The 16009-nt window shown below is 59.6% G+C and overlaps 1 protein-coding gene across 24 annotated transcripts in view; it reads right to left on the bottom strand.

The window, feature by feature from the left end:
• NRXN2 (neurexin 2) overlaps window positions 1-16009 on the bottom strand; it is a 109268-nt gene that overhangs the window by 17501 nt on the left and 75758 nt on the right. For 14 of the 24 annotated variants that reach the window (XM_037838117.1, XM_037838107.1, XM_037838120.1 and 11 more), the window contains 3 exons: window positions 10838-11019; window positions 6022-6193; window positions 1782-1871 (listed from right to left, as the gene is read on the bottom strand). In XM_037838117.1, coding sequence (XP_037694045.1) covers window positions 1782-1871; window positions 6022-6193; window positions 10838-11019 — 444 coding nt within the window. The remainder of the gene's footprint in view (window positions 1-1781; window positions 1872-6021; window positions 6194-10837; window positions 11020-16009) is intronic. The other 10 variants (XM_037838114.1, XM_037838122.1, XM_037838123.1 and 7 more) reach the window with 1 other exon arrangement.

Genomic DNA, 16009 nt, shown 5'->3' with positions numbered 1-16009 from the left:
GCGTGTATGTGGATCTCCAAGAGGAAGAAACAGGATTCAGCATTTCCCAAACTTATTTTACCACCGAACTCTTGATTGTGAAGCATCTCGTGAGACTTGTGCTTTCAAGAACGTGTTTTGGAACGGGGTAATTGATTCATTCAATAAATATTTATTGAACATTTACCATCTGCCAGGCACTGATGATAAGATAATCTCCTCCAAGAATGTCCAGGCCTCGTTTTCAAGTGCTTTCCTGCCCCTTATTTCATCTGATTCTCTCCACCTCCCTGTGGGGGTGGGGCTGGGGGCTGCTACATCAAGGAGGGAACTGAGGTTCAGGAAGGGGAAGCAGCTGACTGGGGGGCCACCCAAAAGTCAGTTCCCATTCTACGCTTTGGGAGATGCTGATCTAGCTCAATCCTTCATTTTCTAGAAGAAGAAATCAAGGGCAGAGCTTTTGCCTCATCTGGACCACAAGTACCCCCCATCTCTCCCCCAAAGCCTGCCCAGCTCTCCCCACCCTGTGGGGTCACCAGTTGTCCCAGCCTCAGCCCAGGCTGCTCCCCTGGCCTCTGTGATTTGGGGGGAGGGAGGTGGGTACTGGAGAGGGAGCCACGCAGCGTCCGCAGACTGTGGCCCCTGCCCTGCCCTCACCCACCATGAACTCCTCAAAGGGTTAAAGTTCGCCCTGCTGGAGAGAGCATCCCAGTGTGGCTGGGGGCTGCAGGTTTTAGCGACGTCTGTTACAGTCCCTTTAACTTTTTGTCCTGTTTTGGATTTATCACATCTGGTTATCAACATGTTTAGTCCCCCACTGGCCGGGTGGGTGGGAGGGTTACATTTGGGGGTTTTAATTGGGGCAGGCCCCAATGGACATTTAAAAGCACAGTTATCAGCTGGTTAAGTGGAGGTTTAACAGGTTCTACGTCCCCCCTAGAGTTTAGCCTTAGAGGTACAGAGCTCGCCCCCTCCGAAGGGGATGGAATGGGAGGATTGCAGATGGCCTTGCCCTTGGACCCCAACTTCCCTTGGTGACAAGAAGCCTTCTCCCCCACCCCCAGAGGCACCTTGCCATGTGCGGGCCCCTGGGGACCTCGGGGCCGGCCTACTCTGCCTTTCTCGGCGGCCCAGTGGGCACAGAAACCCCCATCTCCTCTTCCCCATCGCCCTGAGTCCCTCCTTGCCCTGCACCACTGCTGAGAGGCCTTCTGGAGCAAGTGGCCTTTTCTGGAGTCTGGGGCCCACAGGCACCCTCTCTGGGGCCTTTCCAGTAGGATCCGAGGCCCCTGCTGCTCCCTTCTCACCTGGGTGAGCCTGGGGAATCTCTCTGCCCTCTTCTGGATCCCTCTCAGCGTGCCCTGCTTCCCTCATGCCCTCCAGCCTCTAAGTGCACCCCAGCCCTCAGCTGCCCGCTCACAAAACCACTGGGATGAGCCTCGGGCGGGGGGAACCTGCCTGCCAGCCCAGCACCCCCAGCCTGGTTGTGATTTCCCAGCTCAGCAAGAGCAGGGGAGGTTCTGGGGTCAGGGATCTCAGGAGTTAGCCTCCTCTGACTCCAGGTTTGGAAAGAGAACGAGGATGCTCCCTCTTCTCCAGAAAAAAAAAAAAAAAACCCGCTCGCCCCCAAAACCAACCCCTGTGAAAACACACAGGTCCTCCTCGACTACCACGGGAAGACAGCCGACCCCCTTCGCTCGGGGGTGGGGAAGGCCCGGATGGGGAAAGAGAGAGCTCTGCACCTTTAAGATAGTGTTTTAAAAGTTAATTAATTAATTAATTAATTAATTCTGGTTAATTACCTTTGTCGAGCAGCCACTCATCTACTACTCGACCAAGCCGGTAGGGGATTCTCTGTCTAGCAATCGCCAGGCGCTCGTTATCAAAGTTTCCTTGGAAAAGTTTAGAAAGACAGTAGGTTTCTCAGGCGGCGAAAAGTCCAAAGGAGTTAGAAAAGCAATTATGCATTTCTCAGGAGACTGCAGAGTAAGCAGCGACGTCCAACGGAAAGAGGGGGGAGGGCCACCACAGCCAGGAAACGAAATGCTGGCTCTGCTTCTGTCCCCAGCCCCCCAGCCCAGCCCGGGCTCCCCATCCAGAGCCAGCCCCACCCTGGGGGCAGAAGCAACCAAAAGGAAAATTCGAGGAAAAAGAAGAAAAGGAAAGGGAAATGCAAGAAAGGCAGCTGGAAGGTCAAAGGTCAGAGGTTAACAGGTTTATCTGTGGTCAAGCTGTTGAGGCCCCCACTTACTTCCCCATCCCAAAGTGGGGTGCCGGGGCAGGGGAGGACATTTAGCAGGTTTAAGTTAGGAGATGGCCCAGCTGTTACTGCGTTTAGAGGGCGGTTTAGAGGTGGGAGGGGCGGGTTAAGCGGGGGTTTATGCGGCGTTTAGGGGGAGGGGGACACCCGGCACACGCATTTAACCGTGAGATTTAAATCTCTTCTCCAGGCCCTTTCGACTCCCTTTATCCTCCATCCTCACTCCCAGCTCCCCCCTTTACACCACACCCGGGACCCCCACCATTCCCCCCCCCCAATCCTCCCTTCGGCTCCCAACCCCGCGCTGGTACTTCCTGCCTGCTCCGCAGGGCCCCAGCTCCCTTTCTACCTGGCAGGTGAGGTGCCTGGGTGTGGGAGCTGGGTCAGCCCTCAGAGCCCTGCCTTCTTTCCAGCATTCCCATAGCCCTCTGCGTTCCCTGCCACCTCACCTCCTCCTCCTCCCCTGGGCCCCCGCCCCACAGTCACCCCCCAGCGTCCTCTGCTCCCTCCCTGGCCCCATCCCATCTCAGCCCCATTTCAAGACCTCAGACTCCTCTGTACTCTGACCCAGGTCCCCTTCTTTCTCTCGTTTCTACTCTCAGGACCCAAACTGGCTCTCCAACTTGCTCACCCTACCAGCCCCCCACAGCCTTTCTCCTTCAGCCTCCCCCCACTCCCAATTCCTAGCCCCACCCCTTTTCTCAATCCTCGGCTGCCCATCTGGACACCCACCTGTCCCTCTTCCACTCTCCATTCTCCAGCCCCTGGGGAGGGAGGACATGTGCTCGTGTGTGTGTGTGTGTGTGTGTGTGTGTGTGTGTGTGTGTGCGCGCACGTGCATGTGCAGAAAGAGGCTCGTCAGCGGGCCTGGAGGATCTGTGTGTCCTGCCTGTGGCCGTGGGTCATGGGTGACTCCAATCTGCAGCAGTAGACGTGGAGATGGCCTCCTTTGGGAAGCAGGACACTATTCCCATTTAAACCACCCACACACTCGTCAATGCCTGTGCACTGGTGGTGTCCGCACCTGCCCGGGGCTATCTGGGCTCAGGTCTGCCTGCATGCACCCCCTATGAGTGTGCACATCTGCATATTCACATCTGCATGGACCATGCCCCCTTAGGTGCTTAAGATGTGATGAGACCCTGACCTCCTGACAGATTCAGGACCCTCGGGTTTAAGCTGAAATGGATCGTTCAGTGGCTTATTCGCTCAACAAACATCTTCTGGACACCTGCTCTGTTCCTCATTTGGGGTCTAGGAGCCCCCTCCAGTGGGGGAGGCTGGCAAGTGATCAGCAGCGTTACCTGTTCTGTTAGATGCAGCACAGAGCACCCAACCCTAGGGGATGGGGTGGGAGGAGTGCTGAACTGGCCAGAAGGGTGTCAGGTGAGGCAGGGGGAGTGCGCTGCAGGGGATCAGAGGCAGGGGTGCAGGAGACACCCCGGGCCCCACGTGCATTGGAATAGTCTGTGTGTCTGTCCTGGGAGGAAGGGAGGAGTATACGTCTGCCTCATCGGTGGGAGGCTGAGTACATAACCATTCGAACAAAGGCTCTATGGATAGAGCACCACTACTACGCCATGCTGTTCCAGCACTTTCTTTATATTGTCTTATGGAAACCTCAGTGTGGCTGTGAGGTGGGTATTCTCCCCATCTTTCCATCTTCCAGGGAAACTGAGATACAGAGAAGTTAAATGACCCATCCAAGATCACATAGCTTGTCAGTAATAGATCCAGGATTAAAATCCCGGCCCTGCTGACTGGAGATCCATGAGCTGTGTCTCCCTAAGAATCTGAGGGGCCCCCTTCTCTCAGCCCATGCACCCCGCTAGCCTGGCCTGCTGGTGTAGCTCAGGATGAGACTCAGCCTTTGTAGATCTGCCCTCTCAGTGCACACAGCAGCCACCAGCCCCTGCTTTGCAGGGGGTTGAAGGGAATCCAAGCAGACTGTCAGGGTCCCTACCCCCAGCCAGGGGTCCCTGCGCAGAGGACAGGAGACCTAACTCCTCCAACCTGGCTCCTGGCCAGCAGGGCTCCAAGTCCTCACTTGACATGGTGAGGCCTGCACGCCCCCACAGCCCAGCCCTGGCCAGCACAAGCTGATGTCATCACGCCACCCAGGTGGCCCGGGGGTGTGTGCATCTAAGAAAGAGAGAAGTCTGGTGCCCACAAGGCAGTCATACCCACACAGCCTGGTCTGTCCGTGTCTGTGGGGTGGGGTGAGACTGCTCAGGGGCATCTGTGTGTCTGAGTGACCCCACACGCGCCCCGGGCCTTGGCATTGGCTGGCATCCCTCTGCAGGCTATTTCCGCGTGTGTCTGTCTGCACTCCTCTGTGTGTTGAGTTGTGTATTTCAGCCTCTGTGTTTCTTTGGGGCCCTGAGGGCCTCTATCTCCTGAGTTCCTGATAATGCTTGGGTGCCCGTGAGCCTGTACCAGCTTCTTTCTTCCAGCATCACTGGGCCCAGGAGTGTTCGCACACCTGCACCTTTCCCTGTCCTTCTGCCCATACCCCCGTGGGTCAGTAGGGGCAGCTTTTCTGCCTCCTGCTCAGCCTGGGGGAGACATGGAGGCTGCAGATGTTCTCTCAGCTTCTCAGCCAGTCCCTGAGTGAGACCACAGTGTGGCTTGGCCTGGGCCTTAGCATCTGCTTCTGCGGTTCTCCCCTGCTGTGTGTCTCAGTCTACCCCCCATCCCTGCTTTCATCTCCCTGCCTGGGCTCTCCTCTCCCTCCCGAGGCTCCATCCACCTCTTCTCTCCCTGCTTGATCTGCCTGTCAACCTATCCAGCTATCTCTCGGCATCTCTCCTGGAGCTGCCTCTGTCTCAGCAAATGTCTCAGGAACTATTTCCATATCTCCCTTTCACTCCTTCTCTGGTCTCCTCTCTCTCTGAAGCACCTTCTCTTCTCTGCCTCCTCCTTTCTCTCACGTCCTCATTCCCGTTCCTCCTCTGGGCTCCACAGACCCTGGTTTGCCCGTGCCCACCACAGCCGTCACATTGCTAAAGCAGGTCTGTGTGTCTGCAAGGCTGCAGCTCCCCACCTGGCTGTGAGCCCCTGCAAGTGGGGGCCGGGTCCTGCCCACCTCTGCCCCAGCACAGGACCTCATGCCTAGGAGGGGGTTGGTGAAGGTCCGTTGAATGCATTTGACCCTAGTTTTCTTTCTGATGTCATTTGCCTCTCTCTCCCTTTCACCATGTCCCTTATTCCCTGAGACACTGAATCCCTTTTCCCTGGGTCTCCTTGGCTACCTCTGCCTTTATTGCAGTCTCCTAACATGGGCCTTTGACTTGCTCTTTTTAAAGACCTTGGTCCTTTGATCTGTCCTTGAGAACAGCACAGCCTCTCGGCCAAGACAGCTACTGTGTTATTCCGGATCTTTCCTCTGCAGTTCTGCAGCTGCCTCCGAATTTCAGCCATTACCCCTTCCTCAATCGCGTCAGACCCTTCCTACCTCTCTCTTCCCTCCTCTTCTCTTCTCCCTCCCATCCCCAAACTATATGCTGGTCCTTCTCAGCTCTCCTCCCTACCCCCATCCAGGCTGACAGATCCCACCCGCCACGGTCTGGCCCCGCCCCTGCAAGCTCCGACCTTTCTCTTCAGCCCCGCCCTGGCCTGGCCCCGCCCCCACACGCTTTCCCCTTAGCCCCGCCCAGCCCTACGCCGGAAGCTCTCCCCTTAGCCCCGCCTCGGCCGGAGCAGTGCTCCTATCAGACGCCGCCAGCGGCCCGGCCCGCCCCGCCCCGCCCGCCAAGCATCCTCTGCAGGCCCGCGGCGCCTACCTGCCGGGTACCGCTCGTTGACCGGCCAGCTGTCCACCTGCAGAGTGGCGTTGCCGCCGCTTCGAGTGAAGCGCACCACGTGGTACTTGCCGTCGCTCACGATGGCGTTGGGCTCGTCGATGGTAATGTCGTCCGTGCCCACGTTAAAGATCACCCCCACGGTGCCCTGGTCCTGGGGACAGGGAGGTGGAGGTCAGCGACCAGGAGGGAGCTGCCGCTCACCTGCAGGCGACCGGTCACTCCTTCCCAGAACTCCACCAGGGACCACCACCCGCCCAGCTCCTGGCGCTTTGCCACGCCCCTTTCCCTTAATTGCAATCTCTAACCGCTCAAAGAGGTAGGCAGGGCAGGGCTTACCGTCGCCCCCGCCCCGACCTCTGTACAATCAGGGGAAGCCACGGTAGGGGGTGCAGAGCCTGGATCCGGAGCCCTTTCCACGCACCACACCTGCCTCTTGCCTTTTGGTTCGCCCAGAATATTCACACATAATTTACACAGCACCTTCTCTGGGCAAGGAGCACTGAGTCAGGCCCCAGACAGAAACAGGATCCAGCTGGGGACCCGCCGGGGAGGAGCACAGGATGGCGGGGGCCTCCCTAAGGCACGACCAACAGAAAAGGCAGCCTGGTACCTCCCTGCAAGCTCAGCCTCCACTCCCCTCCTTGCAAGCTCAGCCTCCACTCCCCTCTCTGCATGCTCAGTCTCCCCTCCCCTGCAAGCTCAGCCTCCATTCCCCTCTCTGCATGCTCAGCCTCCACTCCCCTGCAAGCTCAGCCTCCACTCCACTTCCCTGCACACTCAGCCTCCCCTGCCCTCCCTGCACGCTCAGCCTCCACTCCACTTCCCTGCATGTTCAGCCTCCCCCTCTGCTCCCCTGCGTGCTCAGCAGTGAGCAGGCCCCTGGAGCTCCTGCACCACAGCATCAGCATGCCTCTCCTAGCAGCCTGTCGGGCCAGAAGTAGGTCAGGCTCTGAGTGTGGGGGTGGCCCCTCTGCAGGATGGGGGCAGAGCTCTGGGCTGTGTGTGTTTGGGGGTGACAGGCATGAGAAGATACCAGGGGCAAACTATGTTGGATTTACTAAGGAAAGGTGAGAATGGAGGATCAAGGATATGGGATGCGGCTGACGAGGGACAGGCAGAAGACAGATAGGGCCTGGGGCCCAGAGGAGGAGAGGAAACCCTGCGTGTAGTAGGATCCTTCTGTGTAAGCAGAGGCCACCCCGAATCCAGCCCATGAAGACTTCCCTGGGTGGTGCTGGAGTGAGAGGGAGAGCATCACTGAACCTCTGATGGGGCCAGGGTGGGTGCTGCACACGCATGATCTCATTCCGCCCCCACAGCCACCCTCTGAGGAAGCCCATAGCATCCCCGTTTTATTGAGGGGAAAGTGAGGCTCAGAGAGGTTAAGGAACATTTTTAAATCTCACAACTCATAAAATGAGAAATCCAGATTTGAACCCTGGCTGGCCTGACTCCAAAACCAGTGCTCTCTTCACCCCTGCCCATGAGACTGGGCAACACTGACTCTCAGAACTTGGGAAACACTGGGGGGCACAGGGTAGGGAGGGTAATCCAAGAGGCCATGGAGACCAGCCTCCCCTTTTCCACCCACCACGGGGACCTAAAGAAGCCAGCAAACAACCACTGGGCCCTGAACCTGAGTCCCCTTCTATTCCCCTTGCCCTTTCCATTCCTAGCAACACTCCCTCCTCCCCATAACCCCCCCCCCACACACATATGCACACACAGGACAGGTGTTCACACAGGCTCACCCAGCCCATCAAGGAAACAAACTACACCCTGGGGTCTTCCTGAACGGCGGCCCCAGCCTGGCCAGGGCAGGAGGACCCACTCAGGTGCCACCTCCTGCAGCCAACAGAGCTGAGAGGCTTATAGCACCGGGAATGGAGGCTGGCTTCCCTCACAGATCTGGCTTCTGCAGAGGAGTGGGGTTTTGGAGAGAGAGTTGGGGGACAGGGTGCACAACTTTGGCTCACGTGGAGACCCACCCCCATCTCTTGCCCTCCTCTGGGTCCCCCTCCTATAAACTGGGAAAGCAGGCTCTAGCATGCATGCAGCATCTCTCCTTCCCAGATGCAGTAAAGACGGGAAACTGAGGCTGGGCTTGCCTAGCAAAGAGTATTGGCAAGCCCCACCCATCCGCCAGGCATAGACTGAGCACATCCCCAGGGAGAGGGGCTGCTGTCTGCTGCCTGCACGTGGGAGACAGTCCCTCCCGCACCTTGCTATCATTAGTAATAATATCCCCCGGAAATAGCATCAGCCTCTTGGGCAGCCAGCAGTGATGGAGGGCCAGGAGTCGACTCAGTCTAAGAAAGGGGCCGGCAGAGGGCCGGGTGGCCTGGGGAGCTGGGGGGCAGGACACCTGAGTTTCCTAGGAGGCAGCAGTGCCGTGCACTCCGGGGGAGAAGGCAGCTCCCCAGAGCTGCTCCTGAAGACGTGAAGTCAGTTGTCACTTCTGCTAAAGTCATTAATTCCTAATTCCCCAATTACCTCATTAGGCGGTGGTGGGGAGAACGCGGCCGCTCCTACAGCAAATAATTATGGGAGTCAAAATTAATTTGGCAAAGTGGAGCGACGCTTTATTAGAAACGTCAAATTGCTTTTCTCTTATTTTGCTGCCGCCTCCCCACTTTCTGAGAGCTGCTAATGACGCAGTGGCGGAGCTGATGTGTCACCAGGGGAGGTGGGGGCGCAGGGGCTGCCCCCACGGGGCTTCAGCCCATCTGGGGCCCAGGTCTCCTTTCTGAGCTGGCCCCTCTCGTGGCTCCCCCACTTCCTCCACAGCCCCCCACCCTGGCCAGGCTCATCCCACCCAAGGGCCAGGCCTCCGCCTCTCCCTGCCCTCCACTGCACCCAGGCACAAGGTTCGTGGCTCCATACCCTGCACCCAGAGCCTGCTACCCCTTCTCAGCACCGGGGGACCTGACCCCTAGACCAACAGGCATGGAGACGCAGTAGCTGTGAAAGCGGCGGACATATGACACACACGGATACTGGCTGGGCGGCTCATCACAGCCGATCCCGAAGTCAGCGAATGCCGAACGGGTGCCTCTCTCAGGCTGGCAGCGTCCCCAGTGCCTGAAACACCGGCTCTCACTGGATGGTCCCAGCACCCCTGTCAAGTCTGTGCTCCTACTCTGCCACCACACAGGCGAGGAAACGAGTGCAGAGGGAGCAGGTAGCTTGCCCAAGGGCAGGCCAGGGCAGTGGCAGGGTTGGGGTGTGGACCCAGGCCATCTCTCCAAGCCATGCACGGCCTCCCCTAATAGTGGAGAGAGGACACCCTGCAACAGTCAGAGCCCCTGCCACCCAGAGTAAGGTGACTGGCACACAGCAGACTCCACTCCGCGTGGAAATGCAAATAGACTTTCAGACACCAGGAGACCCACGTTGACAGCACCGCTAGTCCCGCAGGCCGTACACGGGGTTCCAGACACTGGCCACAGCCACACGTTGTGTCACACACAGGCCGTCACTCACAGTTCAGACCCTGTCTGTCCCGCTCACACACAGGCACGGAGGGTCCAGGCCTTCTCCTGCGCCCCCCTCTTGCAAGCTTCCCTGCCCAGCCTCTGGCACCCAGCTGCCATTTCCACTCCAGCTCCGCTGTGCCTGCAGGACACCTCACACCTCTCCCCGCCATCCATGTGGGGGGCAGGGGTGCCAACATGGGACGTGAAGAAGCTGCTGCATGAAGAGGGGCCGGCAGCCACGTTCCCATCCCAGGAGACGAGACAGGAAGGGCCGGAGCCTGGCGCCACCAGCCTTCCCTGGGCTTCCTCCCTCCCCTTCTAGCTTGGCCCTTCCTAGTGCCCCAGGGGCCCCCAGCAGGGTCTTCCCAGCACACAGTCTGGCCAGCCTGCTCACACAGGAAGGAGGCAGCTGGGTGGGGCTGGACGTGTGGAAGGGGAGTTTGAGGTCAGAGACATGGGGGTTCAGGCAGCATGGGAGAGGCCGAGACCCAAGGTGACACTGAGCAAGGCCAGAGGTCATGAGGAAGCGGGTGGGGCAGGACGAAAAATGGGGGAAAGACCAGGGAAGAAAAGGGGCCACCTGGAGACTAGAGTTGGGAGCAGAGGGTCTGGCGGTAGGCCCAGAGGGAGCCTCTGGGAAGGAAGAGGGGTCAAGGGGGGAGCAGGCCTGATCAGGGCCAGGGCCAGGCCTGTGGTGAGGAGGCGGGCAGAGACAGGACAGAGGCAGAGCCAGGTGGGACCGGGGGTCGGCGTGGACTCAGAGATCAGAGTGGGCACTGGGGCCAGGCCCAGAGGTCAGTGGGCAGGGAGCTGTCAGGAAGGCACAGCTGTGGGGGTCAGAGGTCATGGGGAACCATCAAGGCAGGGCACGGGCAAGGCATGAAGGCAAGGCTGAGAAGCAAGGTGGGCTGCTCCGGGGCAGGGTTGATGCTCAGGACACAGTGGGTGGCCCCAGGAGGTCCCAGTGTGAATGGGCAGTGGCCCAGGGGCAGGCACCAATGTGGGGACATTTCTGACCGCTGCATGAGAACGGCTGGGGTGGCCCAAGGAGCTCTCGACTAGACTACCTCGCAGGAAGGCCAGAAGACACGATGGTCTCAGGGAGTGGGCAGCTGAGGACGACCAGGGCAGACGTGGTGGTTCCGGAACTCTCCGTAACAGAGGGGGCAGCTCCCAGAAGCAGAACTAGTGAGGAGTGGGAGCTGAGAGCTCTGCCTGAGGGAAGGATTTGAGGCGATGGCCCCCTGGCTGGCAGGGGACTGGGCAGACTGGGGCCCGGGGCGGGGTCCAGGGTGGGGGGCCGGCACCCCGGTCCTTACAATGTGCAGCTGCAGGTAGTCCCCGAGGCCGGAGGCGCTGTCCACCCGCACCAGCACGGCGCTCCGCTGGTGCGTGCTGAAGCCCACGGCCAGGCGGTCCATCCTCGTGCTGGGCCTGTCGTTGGGGGGCCACGTGTAGGTGATGAGCGCTCCCCCCTTCCCAAAGATGTAGGTGGTCCCAGCTGCCGAGAGAAGGAAAGAGAGAGAGGAGGCGTCAGGAGGGTCAGACCCACAGGTCCTCACGGCTGTGGCCGGGGGCGCTGGGATGCCAGGTTTAGGGTGTGACCTCCCCCCCCCCACCCCAGAGCAGCCACCAGGCCTGCAACCCTCGGGAGCAGTTGGCAGGCGGGTGCCCGGGTGAGAGCCTGCATGCGCACAGACAGATGTAGCTGCCTCATCAAGAATTCTAGCTTTAATTACAGCAAAACAGAGGTAATAGAGTGACAGAGAGAGCGCCCAGAGGCTGCAAGGAAGTGAGAAGACGGGAAGGGCCCAGGGGGCCCAGTCCTGACCAACTCGGCTTCTCCCAGGGCTGGCAGAGGTGACAGATTTAAGGCGTGTGCAGGAACCAAGGGAAAAAGGAGCCCTGGGGCGATGGCGGGAAGATGAGCAGTGACTGTGTTCAGCTCTGACTCATAGCCCACAGGCTGGCGCCCCTCCAGCATCTATACACCGGCCCTGCCATCAACCCCCCCCAGCCCCTCCAAAGCCCCTGGAAATCCTCCTGGTCCTGATTTGTCCAGGCTTCCCTGCTTCCAGTCCCAACCAGGGGGCTTGCTGCACCAGACTAGGAGGCTGGTCCGAAAGCAAGGGTCCTGGAGCCCCGCCCAGGAAGGGACAGACAGACATGGGGGTGGGGTCGAGAGAGATTGACAGCCAGAGGAGGAAGGAGGCAGAGAGACAGATGGACAGATAGGGACAGAGAAGGGTGTAGGTGAGAGAAAGCAGGAGAGTGGGAGCCCCAGACGGAGGCTCCCTCTCCCCCCTCCCCCACCCCACCCTCTCTCCCCCTCTGCCTCTCCTTCTCGCCATCCGGCTGCTGCCGGGGGTGGGTGTGAGGTCCCTAACGATCTCAGCCCCAAAATAAACCCCATTAGTCGCCATGTTCCCTCCTGCGGCTGACTGTGCTCCCTGGGGGTGGAGGAGGTAGGGGCAGACTCCGGGTGGGGGTGGGGGTGGGGGGGCCGGTCACCCACTTTCCGGGAAGGGAGCCTTGTCTGGGAGGCCTAGAGAACTGGGACTCTGGGGCCTTTGGAGAAGGGAAGGAAGACAACTATCTGGCATCCTTTAGAACATAAATGGAGCAGATGAGATTCATAAAATGTTTAATTAAATAATTAGCCACTAATGACTCCTCTCCCAGCACTTCTAGAGGGGAGAGGGGTTCGAGGAGGGGCTTATCCAGAGAGAGACGGCGGGCAGGTGGGGCCCGGGAGGCAACGGCCCGGAGCCCGGAGTGGTGGGGAAGGCCTGGCGGGTGCAAGAGCCCTGGAGCGGGTCAGGAGCCCTGGGTGGGGAGCAGGGAGCTGGGGGGAGGGGTGCAGGAGCAGAGGTGTTCACCAGGGTGGGTCCCTTCAAGCACTTTGGGGTCTCTTGCCTCAAGGACTCAGGAGCCCCCAGGTGGTTCAAACAATCAGGACTAAGGGAGGGGGCTGTCCCAGGGAGTCCCCTAGACCTCAAGGAGAGGGGTCCTCCGGAGTGCCTTGGAGGGGGCAACATCTGCGGGACCCAGTGAGGCGTTGGAGAAACGGGAAGGCGGTGCCTGGATCCCAGGGGTGGGCGGGGGAGGGCATGAGTCCACTTGCTGGTCCCCAGAAGGACTCACCATCAGTCCCCTCCACAACCCAGGCAGGGGCAGAGAGTGAAAGAGGAGTCCCCCAGGAAGGGGGGCAGGCAGGAAAAAAACACCTCAACGTCTAAGAACTGAGATCTCCCAACAGCCTGTGGCTGGGAAAGCATCCCCCGGCAGACGGAGGGAACTGGACCCTGCCCGCTCTGGGCCCAGGGGACCTCTTTCCCTGGGGACCCCGGAGCTCAGTGGCTGGGGGCAGGGGGAACCGGGAGAGCCCCGCCCCCTCCCTGCCAGGTCACCTGCCTGCGAAGGACAGGCTGGAGGCAGGAGCCGGGCAGCCTCCCGGTTAACAGTCTCTTCACTCCCAACACTGCAGCACTCTGGAAAACCGGCTGTTTCCATGGTTACCATAATACCCAGGGTCCTCCCTTCCCCCTCCACTCACAAGCTGCACGTCCAAATTTGGGGGGTGGGGAGGGCCAGGGGAGCTGAGTTGCTGGCCTTCCTCCAAACACACCCCTTCTCGTGCCTCCCCTGACTGCCTCGTCACCCCCTGGCTCCAGAGACCCCAGTCACAGAAGCGGTTTTACCTGCTCTCAGAAGGAAACCCCCTCCCCTGGAGCCTTCCCCAGACCTCCCAGGTCCGACGGGAAAGAAGGCCCTTTCTCACTTTCCCACGCCAGAAGCCCAGAAGGCACAGCCTCCTGGAGGGAGCCCTGTCCCCGCCCAGAAAGGACCGGGAGACACATCCCAAGCCGGCTGCCCTCGTCCGGTGACGGTGACGGTGACGCACGCCCAGACCCCCACCCACACGGGAGACGACGCACCCGGCTGCACACAAAGAGCCCGAGTGAAGAAGCAGAGCCGCAGCATGGAGGCGCAAAGCAGTCCAAAAGCATGGCGGCTTGCACACAAAGGCCGACCCGCAGGCAGGCGCAGGAGCTCCGGGCGGCTCCTGCAAGGACAGCCGCTGGCACCGCGGGACAGATGCACGACCCTCACCCCCGCCCCCACTCCCCCGCTCCACCCCCCCGGTGTGCGGCACCCACGGCCGGCGGCCACCCCACCCCGCAACCCCGGGCCTCCTCGGCCCGGCCTCCCCTGGGATTTATTACCCAGCTGTTCGCACATCACATCGCAGCCAGTTTATTACGCCGGGGCGGGCCTGTTAAAGCCTAAGGGCGTTTATTACACTGTGGGGGGATCGGGCTGGAGAGACACTTCTTGGGCAGAAGAGGTGAAGGATGAATGGTTTATTGGACTGGGGCGGCAATCATTACCCTGGGGAGACATCTCTCTCCCCAGCATCACCGCTCCCGCCCGGGGGCGCAGAGGGCTCGGCCAGGGGAGGCCGCAGGGGCGGAGGGGGCGGAGCTTCCGCCAGGCCCTGCCCCGCCCCGGAGGCGCCTCTCGCCCGGGCGACCGCGACCACCAGACTTCGCCAGCCCGGGAGGGCCTGCGCTGACTCTCCAAAAGACAGGGAGCCCAGGGCCCCGCACCATATCTAGAAACTCTGAAAGGCTCCAGAACAGGTTCCAGAACAAGTGAAGGCTGCCCAAGAGTGGCCTAAACCAATTGTTTTTGACCACCCTAGGAAAACGTTTCAGGAGATAAACGGGGCATAACATTTCAGAGAGTGCAGTCCCAGGCACCCATCACCCCAAGGACCAAGGTCTCCTCAATGCCTCCTAGACCCAGAAATTCACTGATCCAGTAAAACACCTTAAATGATCAAGAATCTTCCAGCCAGTCCACACACACACACACACACACACACAAACACACACACACACACACACACAGACACACCTGCATTCCAGAAAAAAATCCAACCATTAATATGGTCACCAGACCCAGGCCCTACAACATAATCATCCCACGGAAAAACAGCACCCATGCAGGGATGGCCTGTGGTTAAAAGCACATGTGCAGACCCTCTCTTTGCATCTCTCCTTGCAGAAGTCATGATAAAATCCTTCTGGTTACTCTAGAATCAGAAGTAGATAAAACGTCCTGCAAAATCCAGCAAAACCTAGGTTCCGGGAGCCCACAGCGCACACCAGCCCTTTGTATGTGGACCCTCAGAGCCCAGAGGGGGCCTCCAGTCTGGTCCAGTCCAGAGCCCAAGTGCAACTCTCTCTCCATCCACAAGCCCAGAACAACATCCCCTCGATTCTCAACCCCGAGCATTCTGAGCCATAAACCAGCCAGTCAAAAATCCAGGTTAGCACACCCACATCTGGAATCGAAATAAATGCCAGTCGCCTTTCAACACTGCAGTGATGAATCCAGAACCCCTGGAAGCTACTGACTCAGAACTGGGCCGGGAACGACCCCCTCCCCACAGTTCCTGGCTTCCCAGGGTATTAGAAATGAAGGTGGGGGGCCGGAAGGCTCCGCAAGGACTCTGACACGGGGAATGGGATAAAGGACCAGGAAGGTGTCACCCCCTCAGTCCATTTTTAGGGCCCAGGTGTGCTGGTCCTCCCAGCCCCAGGCCAATGTCAGGTGCAGGAGTGTCAAGACCAGTGTCTGGCAGGTTGGTAGGGACATTATGTAACAGGGGGGATCGGAGGATGGAGTGGGGAAATGGGGGGAAAAGAGTAAAGAGACAGGGTAGGGAGGAAGAAGGAGAAACACAGCAAGAACTCAAGGGAAGGGAAATGGAGAAGCAGGTGCACCAGGAGAGGCCCCCTCACCCTGGGAGATGTGAGGGAGACACTGCGCAGAGAGGAAGCCTGGCCCAGTGAGGTCTCCCAAGTTGGCCTGGTCCTCCAACCAAGTGGAGGACCCCAAGAGAAGCTTGTTCTTTCACCTCCTCCCCTGGCTCAGGAGCGTGGAGGTGGGGCTCAGCCATGGCAGGGGGCCTCCTCCATACTCTTCCATCTTTCCTTTGACCCTCTTCCTTCCTCGACCCGCCCCACCCTTCACGTGCTCCCCACCCCACCTCCCACCTTCTGCCCTGTCCCGCGGCACCTTTCAACTCCTCCTCTCCCGCCTTGTGCCACTGGGCAATCGCTGTCTCCTGGGCTGTTTTTCTCCTCCACACAACAAGGGGGTGGCCATTTCTGAGGCAGTCCCAACGCCAACGTCCCGTGGGTTGCGCCCCCACCCAGTGCTGTCTCCTCCATCTCCTTTCCCTCGCCCTCGGCTCTTTGCATCCTTGACTCCAGCTCCTTCACGGAAACTTCCTCTGGCCCTCTGGTTCCCAGGCCCTCTCTCCTTCCCATCCGTGTGTCCTCCCTGGCCAGCTCCTCTCTTCTTTCCCTTCCTCTTCCCTCTTTCACCTCCTCTCCTCTGCTTCTGGCCATGCCTGTCCCCACTTTCCTATCTCACCCCTTCATGCCTCTCCTCATGGCCCAGAAACACCATGTCCTATT

The sequence above is a fragment of the Choloepus didactylus genome, chromosome 6 (assembly GCF_015220235.1).
Source record: "Choloepus didactylus isolate mChoDid1 chromosome 6, mChoDid1.pri, whole genome shotgun sequence".
NCBI lineage: Eukaryota > Metazoa > Chordata > Mammalia > Pilosa > Megalonychidae > Choloepus > Choloepus didactylus.
This window is presented reverse-complemented; position numbering and strand designations above follow the sequence as displayed.